The 23,288-nt window shown below is 44.0% G+C and overlaps 1 protein-coding gene across 1 annotated transcript in view; it reads right to left on the reverse strand.

Moving 5' to 3' along the window:
* Positions 1 to 391: 391 nt before the first annotated feature.
* IFT22 (intraflagellar transport 22) overlaps positions 392 to 23,288 on the reverse strand; it is a 40,300-nt gene continuing 17,403 nt past the window's right edge. The window contains exon 5 of the mRNA XM_069761306.1: positions 392 to 4,114. Within this exon, the coding sequence (XP_069617407.1) occupies positions 3,966 to 4,114 (149 nt within the window). The 3' untranslated portion in view covers positions 392 to 3,965. The remainder of the gene's footprint in view (positions 4,115 to 23,288) is intronic.

Below are 23,288 nucleotides of genomic sequence, written 5' to 3' on the forward strand. Positions count from 1 at the left end.
GTATTTTTACTTGCTGGCCGTAGTTTGTATAATGGTTAACACCAGCTAATAACATTTCTTTTGATTTTTTTCTTATGAGAAAAACGGATGCAATAAGAATTCAAAAAACTGATACGTGGATAAAAAAAAAAAGAATCCAGCACACTGAAAAAAGCACAGTTTTTCAAGTATGAGGAAAAAAACTTGTGTGAAACATGTGACTTTTCATTTTTATGTCCCCCCTTTTATTCCAAGAGTCATAATTTTTTACTTTTAGTCAATATAGCCATGTGAGGGCTTGTTTTTTGCGGCACGAGATGTACTTTTGAATGACACCATCCATTTTATCATGTGATATACTGGAAAGCAGGGAAAAAATCCAAGTGTGTTGAAATGGCAAAAAACAGTGCAATTTCGCAATGGTTTTTTTTTTTTTTATTTTCAGCATTTATTTTATGGTAAAAATGACCTGGCAATAGGATTTTCCTGGTTAATACAAATACGAAAATACCAAACATGTATGGTTTTGTGTTAAGTGGTAAAAAAAAGAAAAGAAATTCAGAAATTTGTAAAACAAATTTGCTTGTGATGATATTTTCAGAGAGCCGTAACATTTTCAACTTTTGAGATATGGAACTCTTTTTATATATTGTTGTATTGTTGCAGCTGCTGAAAAACTTCAATTCTGGCATTTGATTCTTTTTTGTTACATCGTTTATCGATTGGATTAGTTTATTTCATATTTTGATAGATCAAACAGCCATATCACATGAGTATTTTTTTATTTCTTAATTTTTAATGGGCGGGGAAAAGGGTGATTTGAACTTTTATTTTTTCATAATTTTCAATTTGCTTTTTACTTTTCACTGTACAGTATTTGTTGGTCCCTTTAGGGGACTTGAACCTGAAATTACTTGTACTATATACAGCAATGCCAAATCACAGTCACCTGTGAACGCCAACCATGGGCTGGCTTTCAGAGGAGTACCGTCATGACTGGCATAGAAATCTTCAGCAGACTCCTGGCCATCATGGTAATCCATTGGCGTCCCATGATCATATTAAGGGAGTGCCAAAAGTCGCATAGAACAGCATGCCCCCCTGCCGACACACTGTAAATGCTAGTCACAGATTGACAGCAACATTTAACAGACTCAACTGCCTGTTCGAGGCAGATGATGTCTAAATATCACAGACATCATCTGCCAGCAAATATGTGGGTTCGGCTTGCATCAAAGTCAGGGAGCTGGCATATGATGTAGTCTGTACGTCATATGCCGTTGAGGAGTTAATTCTCTCTTCTCCACATTTTACAGCAGGTACTGTGCATCCCGGTGCTTAGTATATTCCAGACATCTGCCACACCCAATGCCAAAACTTGAAACTCAATAATTAGGAGGGATGTTCACATACTTTTTGCTTTATTTTTGCATGGAGATTTCTACAAAGATAACTTTTGGTGTGAGGAATCAGTGATATGGGGAGTTTAAAAGGAAAATGTTTAAGGCTATTCCACTCTGGCTGACGACTGGTTTATAGCCTGCCCGCATGGGCCAATATTCCTACAGAGTAATCTTTAGATAAAAGGGGTTGTCTACTTGAACAGTCATTTTTCATGTCACCAACAAATCAACTTCAAGAATGGATGGTTCATTTCCTGCCTAATATAACCAACCCCTAGACAAGTGCCATGATTACAAGAAAATCACTGTTAGGCTATGTGCACACGTTCAGGATTTCTTGCAGAAAATTCCTGAGAATTCCGGACATTTTCTGCAGGAAATCCGCAAGAAAACCGCATGCGTTTTTGCCGCGGTTTTGACGCGTTTTTGCCGCGTTTTTTTACGGACACTTCCCAATGCATTTTGGAGTGGGAAATCCGCAAAAAAAACGGAAAATTATAGAACATGCTGCGTTTTTTGCCGCGATGCGTTTTTTTCGCGGAAAAAAACGCATCATGTGCACAAAACATGCGGAATTCATTCTAAATGATGGGATGCTTATTGTATGCGTTTTTTTGTGGTTTTATAGCGTTTTTATCGGGAAAAAACGCGAAAAAACCGCAACGTGTGAACACAGCCTTAGGCTATGTGCACACGTTCAGGATTTCTTGCAGAAAATTCCTGAGAATTCCGGACATTTTCTGCAAGAAATCCGCAAGAAAACCGCATGCGTTTTTGCCGCGTTTTTGCCGCGGTTTTTTCCGGACACTTCCCAATGCATTTTGGAGTGGGAAATCCACAAAAAAAAACGGAAAATTAATGAACATGCTGCGTTTTTTGCCGCGATGCGTTTTTTTCGCGGAAAAAAACGCATCATGTGCACAAAACATGCGGAATTCATTCTAAATTATGGGATGCTTATTGTATGCGTTTTTTTGCGGTTTTATAGCGTTTTTATCAGGAAAAACTGCGAAAAAACCGCAACGTGTGCACACAGCCTTATTCATGTCAACCCTGAGTGGGTATAATGGTTTATGATATACTGTAGTTGGGACTAGATGTGTCGAAATTTGTCAGACATAGAAAAAATATATGTTTAACACAACCCAAAATCTCACCAAGATAAATATATATATTCTTTATTTTTCCAGAGCAACTAGAAGACTTCTTGCCCAAGTTAGCAGACTATGCCACATGACTGGGCACATGCTGGCGATAAGTTGTGATATGGCTATGCAAGGTGGCTATCATTTCAGGGTGGGTTGAGAGTCTTAAAGCATGGATAGTTTTAAAACAACAAACGGATGTATACTCCAGCACCCGGCGGGGATCTCTGGAAGAGATGTCTGCTTTATTGGAAGTCACAAGGACCGCCTGCAGTGGCCAGCTGTCTAGAAGAAACACTAGACCGCATCAACCAATGTTTCTCTGATGACCACTCATCTAAACATCTGTAGTCGTTAATTTAAAGGGAACCAGTCACCAGGTTTGACCAATATGAGATACCGCCACCACCTTCCAGGCCTGAAAAAATGCTGCATATCTGTCCCCAACCCGACCTCAAAGATAAGAAAAATACCTTTTATTATACTCACCTGAGGGGCTGTCCAGTCTTAGGGGTGAGGCTGTTCCTGGACCAGCGCCTCCCTTCTTTTTGTGATGCAATCCTCCTGCTTGCTTTGTATGGAAGATGTGTCCCTACGTCATCCACAGTCTTCCTGGCATCGCGCTTCTGCACAGGCGACCTTCTCTGCCCCATTGACGGCAAGACAAAGTACTGTAGTGCGGAGGTGCCGGCAAAGGTCAAAGAGCTCCGGCACATGCGCACTGCAGTACTGACAGGGCAGAAAAGTATGCCTGCACAGGAGCACGATGATGGGGAGACTGTGTAGATGACGTAGGGACGTGTCATCCACATGAAGCAAGAAAAAGGACAGCATCGCAAAAAGAAGGGAGGCAACAGACCAGTGACACCCCCTCGGACCGGACAGCCCTCAAGGAGAGTATAATAAAAGTTATTTTTTTTATCTTACAGATCGGACTGGGGGCAGATATACAGAATTATAGAATGCAGCATATCAGGATTGAAAGGTGGTGGCCGTATATCATAATGGTCAAACCTGGTGATAGGTTCGCTTTAATTCCAGCTAAAGTGATTCTGTTGACTTTCAAGTGAATCAGCCATCGCTTCCAGCCTGTGCTGGATCCACAAGGGTGCTGGAAGGCGAGTATGCATCCATTTATAGTTTTAAAACGATCCATGCCTTTAAAAAAATATATTTCAGTGTTAAAGACAACCCATTTACTGGTAACGGTCTAGTCACAAAATATTATTATTTTTTTAATAGTGGTAAAAGGACGGGAGTATAAATAGGACGTGGATGTATAATACGGAGTATAAAATATTTTTATATTTCCAACTATTGCATGTTCTCTCTTAGTAACATCAGTGACTATCTTTTAGCTATGCTTACTGGAGCATATGTCTCTGAATAAGGAAACTCATCAGTTACTGAATACAGCTTCATGCGTCATTATGTAATGCTATGTGATAATAGACATTTCTTCCTGGTCTCTGCTCTCCGACAATGAGCTGATGACACCTCGGAGATATTTGACGAATTCCATCCTTGCGTCCTCAGGGTCTTCCTCTAGGTTGGAATGTACCAATGTTAATTTGGCTAATGCCGGGGCTGTAAAGAAAAACAGACACAATTCCTGTGATTATGAAGGACAAAGAATACAAGATTAAAAAGGTCAAAAAGGATCAATGACTTCCAACAGTATTCAATAGAAGGAAAATGGAGGAGCGGGGCTACAGCATGTTGTGACCTCAGGATTTTCCTGTGTAAAATGACATAAAATGCTCCATAAAGGGGTTATTGACAGGACAGGTGATGAATGTCCACTGATGGGTCCCCCTTGATAACAAGAATGGCAGTCCTATTTTCACCAGTACAATGCGTGCGGATAAGTTGCAGTGAAACCTCATACACATAAAGGAAGCAAAAATCTGAGTAGGTTTGAAGAAAGCTGAAGATTTTCAAGTCCACAGAATGACCCATATGTGACGGATTGGTTTAGGTATCATATTACATGTGAAGATAAAACTAACTTTATTAAACACGTACTGTAGAGAAATCACACGTGACCCACATTCAAAAAAATACTGCAAAAATGCAACAAAACCTGCATTTTTAACCCCTTCATGACCCAGCCTATTTTGACCTTAAAGACCTTGCCGTTTTTTGCAATTCTGACCAGTGTCCCTTTATGAGGTAATAACTCAGGAACGCTTCAACGGATCCTACCGGTTCTGAGATGGTTTTTTCATGACATATTGGGCTTCATGTTAGTGGTAAATTTAGGTCAATAAATTCTGCATTTATTTGTGATAAAAACGGAAATTTGGCGAAAATTTTGAAAATTTCGCAATTTTCACATTTTGAATTTTTATTCTGTTAAACCAGAGAGTTATGTGACACAAAATAGTTAATAAATAACATTTCCCACATGTCTACTTTACATCAGCACAACTTTGGAAACAAAATTTTTTTTTGCTAGGAAGTTATAAGGGTTAAAATTTGACCAGCGATTTCTCATTTTTACAACGAAATTTACAAAACCATTTTTTTTAGGGACCACCTCACATTTGAAGTCAGTTTGAGGGGTCTATATGGCTGAAAATACCCAAAAGTGACAGCATTCTAAAAACTGCACCCCTCAAGGTACTCACAACCACATTCAAGAAGTTTATTAACCCTTCAGGTGCTTCACAGCAGCAGAAGCAACATGGAAGGAAAAAATGAACATTTAAATTTTTAGTCACAAAAATTATATTTTAGCAACAATTTTTTTATTTTCCCAATGGTAAAAGGAGAAACTAAACCACGAAAGTTGTTGTCCAATTTGTCCTGAGTACGCTGATACCTCACATGTGGGGGTAAACCACTGTTTGGGCGCACGGCAGGGCTTGGAAGGGAAGGAGCGCCATTTGACTTTTTGAATGAAAAATTGGCTCCACTCTTTAGCGGACACCATGTCACGTTTAGAGAGCCCCCGTGTGCCTAAAAATTGGAGCTCCCCCACAAGTGACCCCATTTTGGAAACTAGATCCCCCAAGGAACTTATCTAGATGCATATTGAGCACTTTAAACCCCCAGGTGCTTCACAGAAGTTTATAACGCAGAGCCATGAAAATAAAAAATAATTTTTCTTTCCTCAAAAATGATTTTTTAGCCTGGAATTTCCTATTTTGCCAAGGGTAATAGGAGAAATTGGACCCCAAATGTTGTTGTCCAGTTTGTCCTGAGTACGCTGATACCCCATATGTGGGGGTAAACCACTGTTTGGGCGCACGGCAGGGCTTGGAAGGAAGGAGCGCCATTTGACTTTTTGAATGAAAAATTGGCTCCACTCTTTAGCGGACACCATGTCACGTTTGGAGAGCCCCCCGTGTGCCTAAAAATTGGAGCTCCCCCACAAATGACCCCATTTTGGAAACTAGACACCCCAAGGAACTTATCTAGATGCATAGTGAGCACTTTGAACCCCCAGGTGCTTCACAAATTGATCCGTAAAAATGAAAAAGTACTTTTTTTTTTTTCACCCAAAAATTCTTTTAGCCTCAATTTTTTCATTTTCACATGGGCAACAGGATAAAATGGATCCTAAAATTTGTTGGGCAATTTCTCCTGAGTACACCAATACCTCACATGTGGGGGTAAACCACTGTTTGGGCACATGGTAAGGCTCGGAAGGGAAGGAGCGCCATTTGACTTTTTGAATGAAAAATTATCTCCATCGTTAGCGGACACCATGTCGCGTTTGGAGAGCCCCTGTGTGCCTAAACATTGGCGCTCCCCCACAAGTGACCCCATTTTGGAAACTAGACCCCCCAAGCAACTTATCTAGATGCCTAGTGAGCACCTTAAACCCTCAGGTGCTTCACAAATTGATCTGTAAAAATGAAAAAGTACTTTTTTTTTTTTTCACAAAAAAATTATTTTCTCCTCAATTTTTTCATTTTCACATGGGCAATAGGATAAAATGGATCATAAAATTTGTTGGGCAATTTCTCCCGAGTACGCTGATACCCCATATGTGGGGGTAAACCACTGTTTGGGCACTCGGCAGGGCTCGGAAGGGAAGGCGCGCCATTTGACTTTTTGAATGGAAAATTAGCTCCAATTGTTAGCGGACACCATGTCGCTTTTGGAGAGCCCCTGTGTGCCTAAACATTGGAGCTCCCCAACAAGTGACCCCATTTTGGAAACTAGACCCCCCAAGGAACTTATCTAGATGCATATTGAGCACTTTAAACCCCCAGGTGCTTCACAGAAGTTTATAACGCAGAGCCATGAAAATAAAAAATAATTTTTCTTTCCTCAAAAATGATTTTTTAGCCTGGAATTTCCTATTTTGCCAAGGGTAATAGGAGAAATTGGACCCCAAATGTTGTTGTCCAGTTTGTCCTGAGTACGCTGATACCCCATATGTGGGGGTAAACCACTGTTTGGGCGCACGGCAGGGCTCGGAAGGGAAGGCACGCCATTTGGCTTTTTAAATGGAAAATTAGCTCCAATCATTAGCGGACACCATGTCACGTTTGGAGAGCCCCTGTGTGCCTAAACATTAGAGATCCCCCAGAAATGACCCCATTTTGGAAACTAGACCCCCAAAGGAACTAATCAAGATATGTGGTGAGGACTTTGAACCCCCAAGTACTTCACAGAAGTTTATAACGCAGAGCCATGAAAAAAAAAAAAAATATTTTCTCAAAAATGATCTTTTAGCCTGCAATTTTTTATTTTCCCAAGGGTAACAGGAGAAATTTGACCAAAAAAGTTGTTGTCCAGTTTCTCCTGAGTACGCTGATACCCCATATGTGGGGGTAAACCACTGTTTGGGCACATGCCGGGGCTCGGAATTGAAGTAGTGACGTTTTGAAATGCAGACTTTGATGGAATGCTCTGCGGGCGTCACGTTGCATTTGCAGAGCCCCTGATGTGGCTAAACAGTAGAAACCCCCCACAAGTGACCCCATTTTGGAAACTAGACCCCGAAAGGAACTTATCTAGATGTGTGGTGAGCACTTTGAACCCCCAAGTGCTTCATAGAAGTTTATAATGCAGAGCCGTGAAAATAATAAATAAGTTTTCTTTCCTCAAAAATAATTATTTAGCCCAGAATATTTTATTTTCCCAAGGGTTACAGGAGAAATTGGACCCCAAAAGTTGTTGTCCAGTTTCTCCTGAGTACGCTAATACCCCATGTGTGGGGGTAAACCACTGTTTGGGCACACGTCGGGGCTCAGAAGAGAAGTAGTGACTTTTGAAATGCAGACTTTGATGGAATGGTCTGCGGGCGTCACGTTGCGTTTGCACAGCCCCTGGTGTGCCTAAACAGTAGAAACCCCCCACAAGTGACCCCATTTTCGAAACTAGACCCCCCAAGGAACTTATCTAGATACGTGGTGAGCACTTTGATCCCCCAAGTGCTTCACAGACGTTTACAACGCAGAGCCGTGAAAATAAAAAATCATTTTTCTTTCCTCAAAAATGATGTTTTAGCAAGCATTTTTTTATTTTCGCAAGGGTAACAGGAGAAATTGGACCCCAGTAATTGTTGCGCAGTTTATCCTGAGTATGCTGGTACCCCATATGTGGGGGTAAACCACTGTTTGGGCACACGTCGGGGCTCGGAATTGAGGGAGCACCATTTGACTTTTTGAATACGAGATTGGCTGGAATCAATGGTGGCGCCATGTTGCGTTTGGAGACCCCTGATGTGCCTAAACAGTGGTAACCCCTCAATTCTACCTCCAACACTAACCCCAACACACCCCTAACCCTAATCCCAACTGTAGCCATAACCCTAATCACACCCCTAACCACAACCCTAATTCCAACCCTAACCCTAAGGCTATGTGCCCACGTTGCGGATTCGTGTGAGATTTTTCAGCATCATTTTTGAAAAATCCGCGGGTAAAAGGCACTGCGTTTTACCTGTGGATTTTCCGCGGATTTCCAGTGTTTTTTGTGCGGATTTCACCTGCGGATTCCTATTGAGGAACAGGTGTAAAACGCTGCGGAATCCGCACAAAGAATTGACATGCTGCGGAAAATACAACGCAGCGTTTCCGTGCGGTATTTTCCGCACCATGGGCACAGCGCATTTGGTTTTCCATAGGTTTACATGGTACTGTAAACCTGATGGAACACTGCTGCGAATCCACAGCCAAATCCGCACCGTGTGCACATAGCCTAATTCTAAAGGTATGTGCACACGCTGGGGAAAACGCTGCGGATCCGCAGCAGTTTCCCATGAGTTTACAGTTCAATGTAAACCTATGGGAAACAAAAATCGCTGTACACATGCTGCGGAAAAACTGCACAGAAACGCAGCGGTTTACATTCCGCAGCATGTCACTTCTTTGTGCGGATTCCGCAGCGGTTTTACAACTGCTCAAATAGAAAACCGCAGTTGTAAAACCGCAGTGAAATGCGCAGAAAAAACGCGGTAAATCCGCCATAAATCCGCAGCGGTTTAGCACTGCGGATTTATCAAATCCACAGCGGAAAAATCCACAGAGGACCAGAATACGTGTGCACATACCGAAACCCTAACCCTAGCCCTAACCCTAGCCCTAACCCTAGCCCTATTCTAACATTAGTGGAAAAAAAAAATACTTTATTTTTTTATTGTCCCTACCTATGGGGGTGACAAAGGGGAAGGGGGGTCATTTATTATTTTTTTTATTTTGATCACTGTGATAGATTATATCTCAGTGATCAAAATGCACTTTGGAACGAATCTGCCGGCCGATTCGGCGGGCGCACTGCGCATGCGCCCGCCATTTTGGAAGATGGCGGCGCCCAGGGAGAAGACGGATGGACCCCGGCAGGATCGGTAAGTATGATGGGGTGGGGGGGAGCACAGGGGGGGGGGGGGGGAATCGGAGCATGGGGGGGTGGATCGGAGCGCGGGGGGGGTGGAACGGAGCACGCAGGGTGGAACGGAGCACGGGGGGGTGGAACGGAGCACGGGGGGTGGAACGGAGCACGAGGGGGTGGATCGGAGTGCAGGGGGGGGGGTGATTGGAGCACGGGGGGAGCGGACAAGAGCACGGGGGAGCGGACAAGAGCACGGGGGGAGCGGAGCACAGGACGGAGGGGAGCCGGAACAGTGTACCGGACAGATCGGAGGGCTGGGGGGGGGCGATCGGTGGGGTGGGGTGGGGGCACATTAGTGTTTCCAGCCATGGCCGATGATATTGCAGCATCAGCCTTGGCTGGATTGTAATATTCCACCAGTTTTTTAGGTGAAATATTACAAATCGCTCTGATTGGCTGTTGAAAGTGAAACTGCCAATCAGAGCGATCGTAGCCACGGGGGGGGTGAAGCCACCCCCCCTGGGCTAAACTACCACTCCCCCTGTCCCTGCAGATCGGGTGAAATGGGAGTTAACCCTTTCACCCGATCTGCAGGGACGCGATCTTTCCATGACGCCACATAGGCGTCATGGGTCGGATTGGCACCGACTTTCATGACGCCTACGTGGCGTCATGGGTCGGGAAGGGGTTAAAGCAAAGAGAGCAGGTTTTGGAAGCAGGAAAAACGCTGCGTGTGAACATCTAGATTCTTCTGCAGATCTTAGGACAGTCTATATATGTATGTTATAAAGTGAATAAATAGATATGAGGCGAAGCCTCAGCCAGCTCACCGATTCGCTTCACAGGTGCACGGAACCCGTCCTGACCCAACGTGTCTTCAATCCAATATGTGAACAAAGTTAGTAGTTCCAGCTCCTTTTAAAATTCCCAATTCTTTATTTTTCCATTAAAACTGCAAAGTCCTTGTGCAAAGTGGATGTAGTTACAGTGGATACAGAAAAACAAGCAACGCGTTTCGATCTAATATGATCTTTTTGCCTGATGAAGAGACGTTTGTAGTTTCGAAAGCTTGCAAGTTGTTACCATCTTTTCAGTTAGCCATTAAAAGGTATCAACCACTGAGGACTCTCAATTCTAAATATTCCCCAAGTTGGGCACAGTTATCCCTACATTAGAATTAGTGCTGCGATCGGCTTGTTCAAGGCATTGCTGGGGATAACAGTCCATTGTGACTAATTAAATCTAGAAAACGAATTCTAACAAAAGCGATTGTATATTATGCGATGATGGAATGAGGACTCATTAAGGTGTTTGCCATCTTCTGCTTTAAGAAGTAAGCAATGTAGGCAGAATAACAAGTCATTTCGTCACTCTATATCAGTGTTTTTCAACCAGTGTGCCGCGGCACACTAGTGTGCCGCGACACATGGTCGGGTGTGCCGCGGGGAACGGGAGTCAGCTGTTCTCTGTGCCGACTGTCAAGCTGACAGCCGGCACAGAGAAGCTGCAGCGCGCCGGCTCCCGGAGATCAATTGTACTCGCAGACATCTATGTTATGATAGGCAATTCAGTAACACAATGTACATAGCGATCAGAGCACATACAGTGATCTGACAATAACCCAAAATAATAGAACGAGCTCTGAGACGTGGAAACTCTGTAGACCGCAATTCCTGATCCTCTCCAAACACAACTAGAGGCAGCTGTGGATTGCGCCTAACGCTCCCTATGCAACTCGGCACAGCCTGAGAAACTAACTAGCCTGAAGATAGAAAAATAAGCCTACCTTGCCTCAGAGAAATACCCCAAAGGAAAAGGCAGCCCCCCACATATAATGACTGTGAGTAAGATGAAAAGACAAACGTAGGGATGAAATAGATTCAGCAAAGTGAGGCCCGATATTCTAGACAGAACGAGGATAGGAAAGATAACTTTGCGGTCTACACAAAACCCTAAAGAAAACCATGCAAAGGGGGCAAAAAGACCCTCCGTACCGAACTAACGGCACGGAGGTACACCCTTTGCGTCCCAGAGCTTCCAGCAAAACAAATAGACAAGCTGGACAGAAAAAATAGCAACAAATAGCAAAGAAGCACTTAGCTATGCAGAGCAGCAGGCCACAGGAATGATCCAGAGAAACACAAGTCCAACACTGGAACATTGACAGGAAGCATGGATCAAAGCATCAGGTGGAGTTAAGTAGAGAAGCAGCTAACGACCTCACCAGATCACCTGAGGGAGGAAACTCAGAAGCTGCAGTACCACTTTCCTCCACAAACGGAAGCTCCCAGAGAGAATCAGCCGAAGTACCACTTGTGACCACAGGAGTGAACTCTGCCACAGAATTCACAACACATCTACCAGCTGCGAGTACAATTGAGGCTCTGACCGCTGGGTCAGAGCGACGCCAGCAGCGTGATCAAGTCTTGTGATCACGCTGCTGACGTCACTATCCGGCGCGCAGGAGAAAGAAGAGACTTGGGGGTAAGTGCTCCTGTGCTGTGGAGCTGAAGACACCGAAGATTCAGCGTGGGGTGGGTTTATGGGGAGTATGTGGGGGGATTTATTAAGTGTGTGGGGGGATTTATTAAGTGTGGGGAGATTTATTCAGTGTGTGGGGGGGGGGATTTATTCAGTGTGTGTGGGGGGATTTATTCAGTGTGTGTGGGGGATTTATTCAGTGTGTGGGGGGATTTATTCAGTGTGTGGGGGGGATTTATTCAGTGTGGGGGGGATTTATTCAGTGTGTGGGGGGGATTTATTCAGTGTGTGGGGGGATTTATTCAGTGTGTGGGGGGGATTTATTCAGTGTGGGGGGGATTTATTCAGTGTGGGGGGGGATTTATTCAGTGTGTGGGGGGATTTATTCAGTGTGTGGGGGGGATTTATTCAGTGTGGGGGGGGATTTATTCAGTGTGTGGGGGGATTTATTCAGTGTGTGGGGGGATTTATTCAGTGTGTGGGGGGGGATTTATTCAGTGTGTGGGGGGGATTTATTCTGTGGGGGGGGGATTTATTCAGTGTGTACGTGGGGGGGGCTGGAATTTATTTAGCATGTGTGGGGCAGGGTACATTTATTCTGTGTGGAAGGGGATGGATTTATTCTATCGGAAGGGGAGTGGATATATTCTGTGGGGGTGAGTGGGGAGATGGGGGTGGACACAGTAGCGAGGGGAAAAATGTGTGCTGACAGTACTGGGAGCAACAGTGATGGGATGTGTGAGGACAGTATGGGGAGTCGGGGGAATGTGTGAGGGGGGAATGTGTGAGGAGGAAATATGGAGAGAGCAAAGGGGTATGTTAGCAGGGGGGGGATGTACAGGAGGAGGCTATTAGAAATGTGTGCAGACAGTATGGGGGGATGAAAGTGTGAGTGGGCACAGAATAGATACTGAGTAGTGTGAGGGTAACAGCCAGGAGGAGACAGTATGCCAAGTAGGAGGAGTGTAATGAAGGGGCACAGTAGAGAGACTGGGCTCTCTATGAGGGACACAGTATGAGAAGGCAGTGTGAAGTATGGAAAAGAGAGAGGGTAGTGTGGATGGCATGTACCATAAGAGGGACAGTGAGGGTCATATTATGTGCTGGGAATAAAGTGAGGGGCAATTATTTACTCAGGGGCTCAGCCTAGGGCAGATATTGTTATTCCGGAGCATTATAATAACACTGCTATCTTTAAGGGTGTTGTGTCGGGATGTGCTGCAGAAGACAGGAGAAGATGGAAGTCTGCAGAAACGAGCTCTGCCGGTGGATGAGAAGAGTCATCATGGCATCTGGACAAGGTGAAGATGAAAAGAAAGAGGCGACTCCACAAACAACGTCATCTATCAGGTACCTGGATGTAAATGTGTTTTTTTTGTGATACTAATTCTCATTTTTGTTAGGAACATTAAAGGGGATGTCCAAGGTTGTGATGAGTCTGCAGTCATACTATGTGACTGCAGACTTCTGAATTCTCACAGTGCACACTGCTATCATAATTCTCTGATGTTGGTGATTTACATACATGCGGTCACGTGCTGACTAGACATGTGTGGCCTCATTCAATGAAAATGAATTGACTGAGGCCGGACACGTCTAGTTAGAATGTGGCCAGAAGTATCCAAATCACATACTTGTGCTGTCATGACCGTCCACTCTGGCCACCGGCAAGGGAGAATCCTGAAAGTGTGCAGTGCTTGCGCTGTGAGAATTCAGAAGCCTGCAGTCACATAGAATGACTGCAGACTTTCATCTCAAACCTGGACGCACCATTTTGTGCCATTTTGGTTGGTGGTGTGCCTCGGGATTTTTTAAGTATAAAAAGTGTGCCGCGGCTCAAAAAAGGTTGAAAATCACTGCTCTATATTACGCAGTAACCTTACTTAACCCTATTCCATAGACTGTTCATGTGATTAATACCAATGAAACCATGTAGAAATTGCAGTGTAGAGCCTGACAGGCCAGTTCTGCAGCGTAACAAGCTTCCTGGTGCTATACTGCCATCTTGTGTTAGAAAGCACAACAAGTACGAGCAAGGCTCCGTTCTGGAAGAAACATGGCTCCCACCTTTAAGGCTCCATACAGACGTCCAGATTTCAATAAATTAGTTCTAGATGTGAACTTCACTGAGAGATCTTATACCCATTATGGTCTGTGGGGATCAGGGTGGATAAAAATCAATGTTTAAAAAACAAACAAAAAACAAAAAAAAAAAAAACCGGATTTTTTTTATTTAAATCGGATTTTTTTCAATAAACCGCTTTTTGAGGAAAATATTTTACCATCCAAAGGTTCTTCCATCATGAGATAAAGCTGAGTTGTTTAACTCAGTAGAATAAAGGCTGTATATGTGTAACATTCACAATGCCATGCTCTTCCAGAGGTTTCTGTAGGATTAGTGGGCAGTTTCTCTCCTATATTATCACAGACGCTCGCTTTACTTACGCAGTTCTCAAAACTGAATTTGACTCCGCAGAGGTCCCAGCCTCTTCTTCACTAGAAAAATGTTACAACATGAACAGAGTTGAGAAAAAGACCTTAATCCTATTGTTCTACAAACCTATGAATACAGAATCAACCCCTTCAGTGCCAAGTCCAAGAACTTAGACAATATGTTTCTGATTGTTTGGAGTGGAATAGATCTGCACAACACAAGAAGAATGTGAATCTAAGTGTGAGGAGGAGGAAGGGCAAGCAGACAAGAAAATGAAAGTGAAACTTTGAGCACAATACTGCAGCATAGCCACAGACAGACAAGTCTGGATCTGTTTGTGTGTACGATCTGAGGTTTATTACATTCTTTCCTTATAATGGCAGCAGGCCGTAAAAGAGACCCAGTTTGGGAATATTTTAATGAAGCTCCTTCGCCTATCGGTAAGGCAGGCATGCGTGCAAAATGCAAACGATGCAACAAAGAGATGCAAGGCCTGGTGGCGCGAATGAGGCAACATCATGAGAAGTGCGGTGATGAAGATGACCAAAGAAACACTTCTGAACAGGCAGGATCTTCAAGTTGGTAAACATTTTTATTGAATCCTATTTCTAAAGACTGAACTGTCATGTGTGAGAAAAATTATATTTCTTATTATTACTGCATGTTACTATGTTACTGTCATTTGGTACAGTTATGAAGAAAAACAAATATTCCTTTTGGGGCAGGGGCAGTGATGTGTTGTGTACAATAAGCAGAAATTGTATAAACAATAAAATAACAGCATTGACTTTTTTTGTTTAGGGGAATTCATGGATTCTGGAAACTATCCACCTCCAAGATCACCATCATCCTGTTCTACAGTTTCAGAGTTATCCATCCAGGATAGTGCTTCATTAGCAGCAGCATCATCATCAGACACCCACAGCCACATATCACCATCACCCAAAAGGAAGAAAAAAACTTTACCTCCTGGAACCACCATAGATAGGTTTGTGATAAGAACTAGCAGATTAGAAAAAGAGTTGATTGATGAAAAAATTGCCCAGTTTATTTATGCAACGAACTCTTCTTTCCGTCTGACTGAGAACCCACATTTCATTAACATGGTTCAGTCATTGAGACCAGGATACAGTCCACCCAGCAGAGCTGATGTTGCAGGGAAACTGCTGGATGAAGTGTATGACAGAGAAATGGAGCAATGTGCAACAGCTCTGGAGGGTAAAATTGTTAACCTAAGTATTGATGGGTGGAGTAATGTCCACAATTATCCTATTGTATGTGCTTGTATAACAACAGAAGAAGGTAAAGTCTTCCTTGCACAAACAACTGATACGTCAGGAAATGCACACACAGCAGAATACTTACAAGAAGTGGCAGTAAAAGCTATAACGACATGTGAACAAAAATTCAAATGTCTAGTACGCAGTTTGGTCACTGACAATGCTGCAAACGTATCCAAAATGAGAAGAGATTTAGAAGAGCAGGGAGGGAATACAAAGCTGCTAATAACATATGGTTGCAGTGCTCATTTGCTGCACCTCTTAGCCAAAGACTTAAGTGTTCCAGAAATAAAGGCTAATGTTGTTGAAATTGCTAAATACTTCCGTAATAATCATTTTGCTGCAGCAGCTCTGAAAAGGATGGGTGGAACCAAGCTAACGCTCCCACAAGATGTTAGATGGAACTCTGTGGTGGACTGTTTTGAGCAGTATATCAAAAACTGGCCTATTCTGATGACACTTTGTGAAGAAAATCGAGATAAAATAGATGGCACTGTCACGGCCAAAATCCTCAACATTGGGCTTAAGAGAAATGTTGAACATATGCTGAGCTTCCTGAAACCCATCTCTCAAGCTTTAAACAAAATACAGAAAAATAGCTGTTTTATTGCGGATGCTGTTGAAATTTGGAAGGAACTGAGTGAACACTTAAAAACAGAACTACACATGGACAGAATTAAATTACAAGCAGTAAACAAACGAATGGGACAAGCACTGACTCCAGCTCATTTTTTGGCAAATATTGTCAATATCCAATATCAGGGTCAAAACCTAAGTGCTGAGGAAGAGGAGTTAGCTATGACATGGGTATCCAGCAATCATCCATCTTTAATGCCAACTATAATAAACTTCAGAGCTAAGGGGGAACCATTCAAGAAATATATGTTTGCTGAAGATATTTTAAGGAAGGTCACACCAGTAAACTGGTGGAAGTCACTTAAGCGCTTGGATTTAGAGACTGTTCAAGTAATGATTTCACTTTTAACAGCAGTAGCTTCTTCTGCAGGCGTTGAAAGAATATTCTCTTCCTTTGGACTCATTCATTCTAAATTGAGAAATCGGTTGGGACCCAATAAAGCAGGAAAGCTTGTTTTTCTTTTCCAGATTATGAATAGGAACAAAGAAGAAGATGATGATGAAGATGACGACAAGTGAGCTACAGAGGACAGCAGGGACAGTAGTATTTAAGTTTTTCATGTGTCGGCTGGGCTGACAGTCTAAGTTTCTTATTATATATATATATATATATATATATATATATATATATATATATATATATATATATATATATATATATATATATATATATATATATATATATATATATATATATATATATATATATTTTTTTTTATTTATTTTTTTTTTTGTTTAGCCAAATTAGTTAACAAACATGGATGTTTGTTTAAGCAAATAACTTATGCTGTAATGTTATTGTTTCAGTTGAATAAATCTATTTAAATTGTTATTAAGGTCAGGATTATTTTTCTCTTTCCTAAGTACAACAGAACAGTGGTGTCCAAATATGAATGATTAACCCATTAAACTGGGGAGAAAAAAGTAATATAAAAAGTGATTCTAAAAATCTTCATCTACTTGCATGTTAAAGTAGCAAGAACTAGTTTAGGTAGGAACTTTGATTTAAATCACGCCTTACTGACTATTGATTTAAATCGTGATTTAAATCAGTTAGATTTAAATCAAATCCACCCTGGTGGGGATATTTAAATTCTGGAGATGGGTGTTCTTTTGTTGTTTTTTTTTTTTTTTTTTTTTTCATCAGCGACACAGATGAAAGTCACCAAAACAAGTCTACGTGTCTGTGAACATCATTTTATTTTTTTGTTTATTTTTTTTAGCCCACGCTCAGTATTTTACATCAGTATTTGTAAACCAGAACCAGGAGAGGGTGATAAATGCAGAAGTGGTGCATATGTTTCTATTATACTTTTCCTCTATTTTGTTCCACTCCTGGTTTTGGCTTACAAATACTGATGTAAAATACTGACCAAATACTGCTAGGCCATGTTTAACCTAAGTGTGAAAAAAAAAAATCACCGATGCAACATTGATAGTAATGACTGACATACTGACGAAATTTGGACCATTTTTTGCCTACGTGAAAAATCACTGACATCTTAATAAGGCGCAACTGAAATTATAAGCAGAGGTAATAAATGTTGCCACCATGAGAGGACGATTATGCGAATGACACGGATTAAACTCTGATCAGAATTTGATCAGAGTGTGAGCATAGTATGATCCGATTCTCTGACATAAGGAGAAGATGGAGAAGTTTCCCCATTATCTCCTTTCGGTCAGTGATATAGGGTCAATCTGCAGGTTTAGGCCATGTTCAGTATTCAGTCAGTATTTTACATCGGTATTTCTAAGCCAAAATCAGGAGTGGGACAATCAGAGGAAAAGTATAATAGAAACATATGCACCACTTCTGCATTTATCACCCACTCCTGGTTTGGGCTTACAGATAAAATACTGATGGAAAATACTGACCAAATACTGAAAGGCCTAAACGGCATTAGGGAGGTGACCAGCCGTACTGAAAGGGTGGCTCCTGGGAGACAATGGACGCTTTCATCCAGAGAGCCAATCCACCACATAGGTTCACATTAATGCAGCAAGAGCTTTGGTTGTCACTGTCAATAATACTTATGGAAATCTGGAAATGATCGTGCACAGCACACATGCTAATCCGACTGATAAGAGATAGATCTTAAGGTACCGTCACACATAACGATATCGTTAACGATATCGTTGCTTTTTGTGACGTAGCAACGATATCGTTAAGTAAATCGTTATGTGTGACAGCGACCAACGATCAGGCCCCTGCTGGAAGATCGTTGGTCGCTGGGGAAAGTCCAGCACTTTATTTTGTCGCTGGATCTCCCGCTGACATCGCTGGATCGGCGTGTGTGACGCCGATCCAGCGATGTCTTCACTGGTAACCAGGGTAAATATCGGGTTACTAAGCGCAGGGCCGCGCTTAGTAACCCGATGTTTACCCTGGTTACCAGCGTAAACGTAAAAAAACCAAACACTACATACTTACTTTCCGTGTCTGTCCCCGGCGCTCTGCTTCCCTGCACTGGCTGTGAGCGCCGGCCAGCCGTAAAGCACAGCGGTGACGTCACCGCTCTGCTTTACGGCTGGCCGGCGCTGACAGTGCAGAGGAAAGCAGAGCGCCGGAGGACAGACACGGAAGGTAAGTATGTAGTGTTTGTTTTTTTTACGTTTACGCTGGTAACCAGGGTAAACATCGGGTTACTAAGCGCGGCCCTGCGCTTAGTAACCCGATGTTTACCCTGGTTACCTGGGGACTTCGGCATCGTTGGTCGCTGGAGAGCTGTCTGTGTGACAGCTCTCCAGCGACCAAACAGCGACGCTGCAGCGATCAACATCGTTGTCAGTATCGCTGCAGCGTCGCTTAAGGTACCTTCACACTGAGCGACGCTGCAGCAATACCGACAATGATGTCGATCGCTGCAGCGTCGCTGTTTGGTCGCTGGAGAGCTGTCACATAGACAGCTCTCCAGCGACCAACGATGCCGGTAACCAGGGTAAACATCGGGTTACTAAGCGCGGCCCTGCGCTTAGTAACCCGATGTTTACCCTGTTTACCAGCGTAAAAGTTAAAAAAAACAAACACTACATACTTACATTCCGGTGTCTGTCCCCCGGCGCTGTACTTCTCTGCGCTGTGTAAGCACAGCGGCCGGAAAGCACAGCGGTGACGTCACCGCTGTGCTTTACGGCTGGCCGGCCCTCACAGCCAGTGCAGGAAAGCAGAACGCCGAGGACAGACAGCGGAAGGTAAGTATGTAGTGTTTGTTTTTTTAACTTTTACGCTGGTAACCAGGGTAAACATCGGGTTACTAAGCGCGGCCCTGCGCTTAGTAACCCGATGTTTACCCTGGTTACCAGTGAAGACATCGCTGAATCGGCGTCACACACGCCGATTCAGCGATGTCTGCAGGGAGTCCAGCGACGAAACAAAGTTCTGGACTTTCTGCAGCGACCAACGACATCACAGCAGGATCCAGATCGCTGTTGCGTGTCAAACTGAACGATATCGCTAGCCAGGACGCTGCAACGTCACTGATCGCTAGCGATATCGTTCAGTGTGAAGGTACCTTTAGTGTGACGGTACCTTTACTGAAAAATGATAACAAGATTCTTCAGTTTTCTGTAATTAATCTCTTGTACCTGGACCTAGACCTTCTGGCGTTACTGTCACCGGCCGCATCTGCTGAGAACAGAGAAGTACTGGCCACAGCTTCATTTGCGCATAAGGTCGGATGGCATAGACTGGTCAGTGGCAATTCAAGGGATTGATCAATAATAGCTACTTCTCCATCGCTTTAGTGTTCATCATGGAATAAAAACATTTGATAATTACTTCCCGATCGGGCGCTGTTCCAGATATGTCCGTGCGGGGATGCCGAGCGGTCAGGTGCAGAAGTCCACATCACCGACATTGCAGGAAACGCAGTGGTCTGGGAGTATCGAGCGTTATGACTGGCGCTAAGTCAGAAAGTCTTCTTCAGGGACCAACTAACTGTTCTCTTTGGGACATGGCACCACCTCCGGGACTCTATATTGGAAATATACCAGCGACACGTGCGGTGTTCATTTTGTATATAGTAAAAATATACTGGGCAAACTCATCAAAACTGGGTAATCCTTAGGCCGAGCAAACGTTGACGAGTCAGTCTTGGGTCTCCTTCAGACGCCCGTGATCATCAGTCCGATCTCAGAAGGCAATGCACAGACTGGCCGAGCGTCTTGACAACTTCATATATTTCTATGAGGCTGTCACACATGGTTGAGGAGATGTGCGGTCAGTCCGTAGATTGGGATTCGGGATCGGACGTGTGATAGAGTCCTCAGGCCTCTTTGAGATGTATTTTACATGTAGGCAAAAAAAAATGGTACCGGGGTCATCATAAGTTCATTTTTAACATGAGTGTTTTTCGATGATGGATAAATACATTGGAAAGCTTCTATACTTTGCAATGTTAGACAAGAACAGAACATGGATGTATGTGTTTTCACAGATTCATAGACTCGCATTGGCCCTTGTCATCTGCGGTGCCGGAAAAAAACGGACATGTCTCTGTAAGTTTTGCAAGGACACGCGGTCTGTAAAAAAACATGGACATGTGAACAGTCCCATAGACTATGAGTGCGTGTTCTCTCCGTGAAAAGCTCTTATAGAACACTTATGTGCACAATGGACATGTGAATGAGGCCTTAACATGTGCTAAATGTAAGTGGATCACGCCGTTTGATAAATCAGTCTAGTCTCCATTTACACCACCTCTACGTTGGCTTACTTTGTGACAGAAATGTGGCCACAATTTGAGCACAGTCTGTTGCGTGTTACGCCTCGCCGTCCTTATCACATAACCCAAGCCCACGTGCAGGGAGACCACAGACCCGACGCGGACCAGTTGTAGGAAGTGTCTAAATCACATCAAATAGGGTACAAGTAATGAAAGACAGTTCTGGGGCCGTACATTACACCCTGCAAAACCGCTAACAGCTCCACAGTACATAGGAGATCGGTACAGGGGATTACACCAACCTTCTGTAGGGGTTAAGCAGCAGCACTGGAGGGCACAGCCCCGACAAGTACTATCTGGGCCTTCAAGAGGTGTTCCTATCTCCCAGATCCTATCCAATATGCAGTAGATGTGATCACAATAATACGATGCAGGGAACTGCAGTAGCTTAGGGATCCATGGTTACAATCACTCATATAGCGACAGTTAGTTGCCGTGACCATGAATACCTAAACTACTGCCATCCCCTGCACATTGGGGAAGTGACATCATTAATCAGAAGAACTATACTACATTGAGGTATTTGCTAATATTACTATTATTACACCTACTACATATTGGGATAGGACTTTGGAGATGGGAATACCCCTTTAAGTCTGTACAGTTCTTGTCTCTCCTCAGTAAGCGCTCCACCATCCTTCGCTTCTCCTCTTGTGTGACAGCTGGAGCATCCAACCAGGGGCCTGCATCAGCCATAACCGCCATCAGACAAGGCAGAAGTGAGGGGGTCAAGAGCATTGCAGCCATACCCTAGTCAGCACTTCCTAGAGAGGTACTCACTAGTTTACAACTTTATTTTCACATTTTTGCTGCTGCTAAAATCCTTTTTTTTCTGTTTTGATAAAAATATATACACAGTCAGCTCTGCCGCACTGGACACAACACAGCCAGCTCTGCTGCAGCGGACACAACACAGCCAGCTCTGCCGCAGCGGACACAACACAGCCAGCTCTGCCGCACTGGACACAACACAGCCAGCTCTGCTGCAGCGGACACAACACAGCCAGCTCTGCCGCAGCGGACACAACACAGCCAGCTCTGCTGCAGCGGACACAACACAGCCAGCTCTGCCGCAGCGCACACAACACAGCCAGCTCTGCCGCAGCGCACACAACACAGCCAGCTCTGCTGCAGCGGACACAACACAGCCAGCTCTGCCGCAGCGCACACAACACAGCCAGCTCTGCTGCAGCGGACACAACACAGCCAGCTCTGCCGCACTGGACACAACACAGCCAGCTCTGCTGCAGCGGACACAACACAGCCAGCTCTGCCGCAGCAGACAACACAAACAGTCAGGTCAGATTGGACAACACCCTTCTGGCTGCAAATGGATTTAATATTAGAGAAAATGTGGAGGTAGAGGCAATAATTGAAGTGATGAGCTGCTGGGGCTGCTTGGTCTGTGTATGTGATGTAGTCATGGGGCTGTATGCCCAAACAGAATCTGATAACATCCCATGGACAGGAGAACGCTATAGACCCATGTGACTGATTGACATGATATACTGTAATCACAGCAAGATGGTAACGGGGGAGTTAAGTTGACATGACAACACGCCAGAAGATGGAGAGGCAGACACACATATTTATTCTATTTCTCATTCTTCATATTGGGGGACACAGTAACTGTGAGATAGTCTGCTGCCACCTGGAGGCGGACACAATTAATGCAACTAATTGAAAATGGTCTCCTCCTCAGCAGACTACACCTTGCCTGCTAGCACCAGGCTCCTCAGCTTTTCAGTGCCAGTTGGAGGCAATTGAAGTCTGAGTCTCACACCTATTTTAGGCCTTTAGACGCCAGGTTAGGCTTTAACCTTTTCTCTCTTTTTCACATTTTTCTTTCTCTAGAACAAAGCGTTTGAGTGTTCAGCTCCCTCCTTTCGCCTTTTCGCGTTAATGAGGAGATTGCTCTCCCTACTTTAGGTGCTCTGCCTCTCGTCTCCCTCAGAGGTTCTCACATAGAGGATGTAGCCTGGCAGCTCTGGCGGTCTCTCAAACATCCGGATGCCTTCGGCTCACCGCGGTATGCTCTGGCAGCGGTCTGACCGGCTCTAGGGTGATTACACCAGGCATTAGTGAGGCTTGTAGGGCAGGTGCCAGTGCTCCCCTTCAGGCTTAGGGTGCACTCTGCGTGGACTGCAAGAGCTTCCTGGGCAGTTCCTCACCAGGTGCCGACCTTGCAGCTCTGTAAAGCAGCCACTTGCTCATCAGTGCATAGTTTGTCTAAGTTTTTCAGGGTCCACACCTAAGGCTTCGGCAGATGTAATCTGAGGAGGAAGATACTGCAGGCCGCCATTGCTCAGGCAACAGTGGCAACCGTTCTCTCGTAACTGTATAATGCTTAAGTTATTCCCACCCCAGGGACAGATTTTTGAGGTCCCACGGTTACTGTGTCGCCCAATAAGATG

This window comes from Ranitomeya imitator, chromosome 3 (assembly GCF_032444005.1).
Source record: "Ranitomeya imitator isolate aRanImi1 chromosome 3, aRanImi1.pri, whole genome shotgun sequence".
Taxonomy (NCBI): Eukaryota; Metazoa; Chordata; class Amphibia; order Anura; family Dendrobatidae; genus Ranitomeya; species Ranitomeya imitator.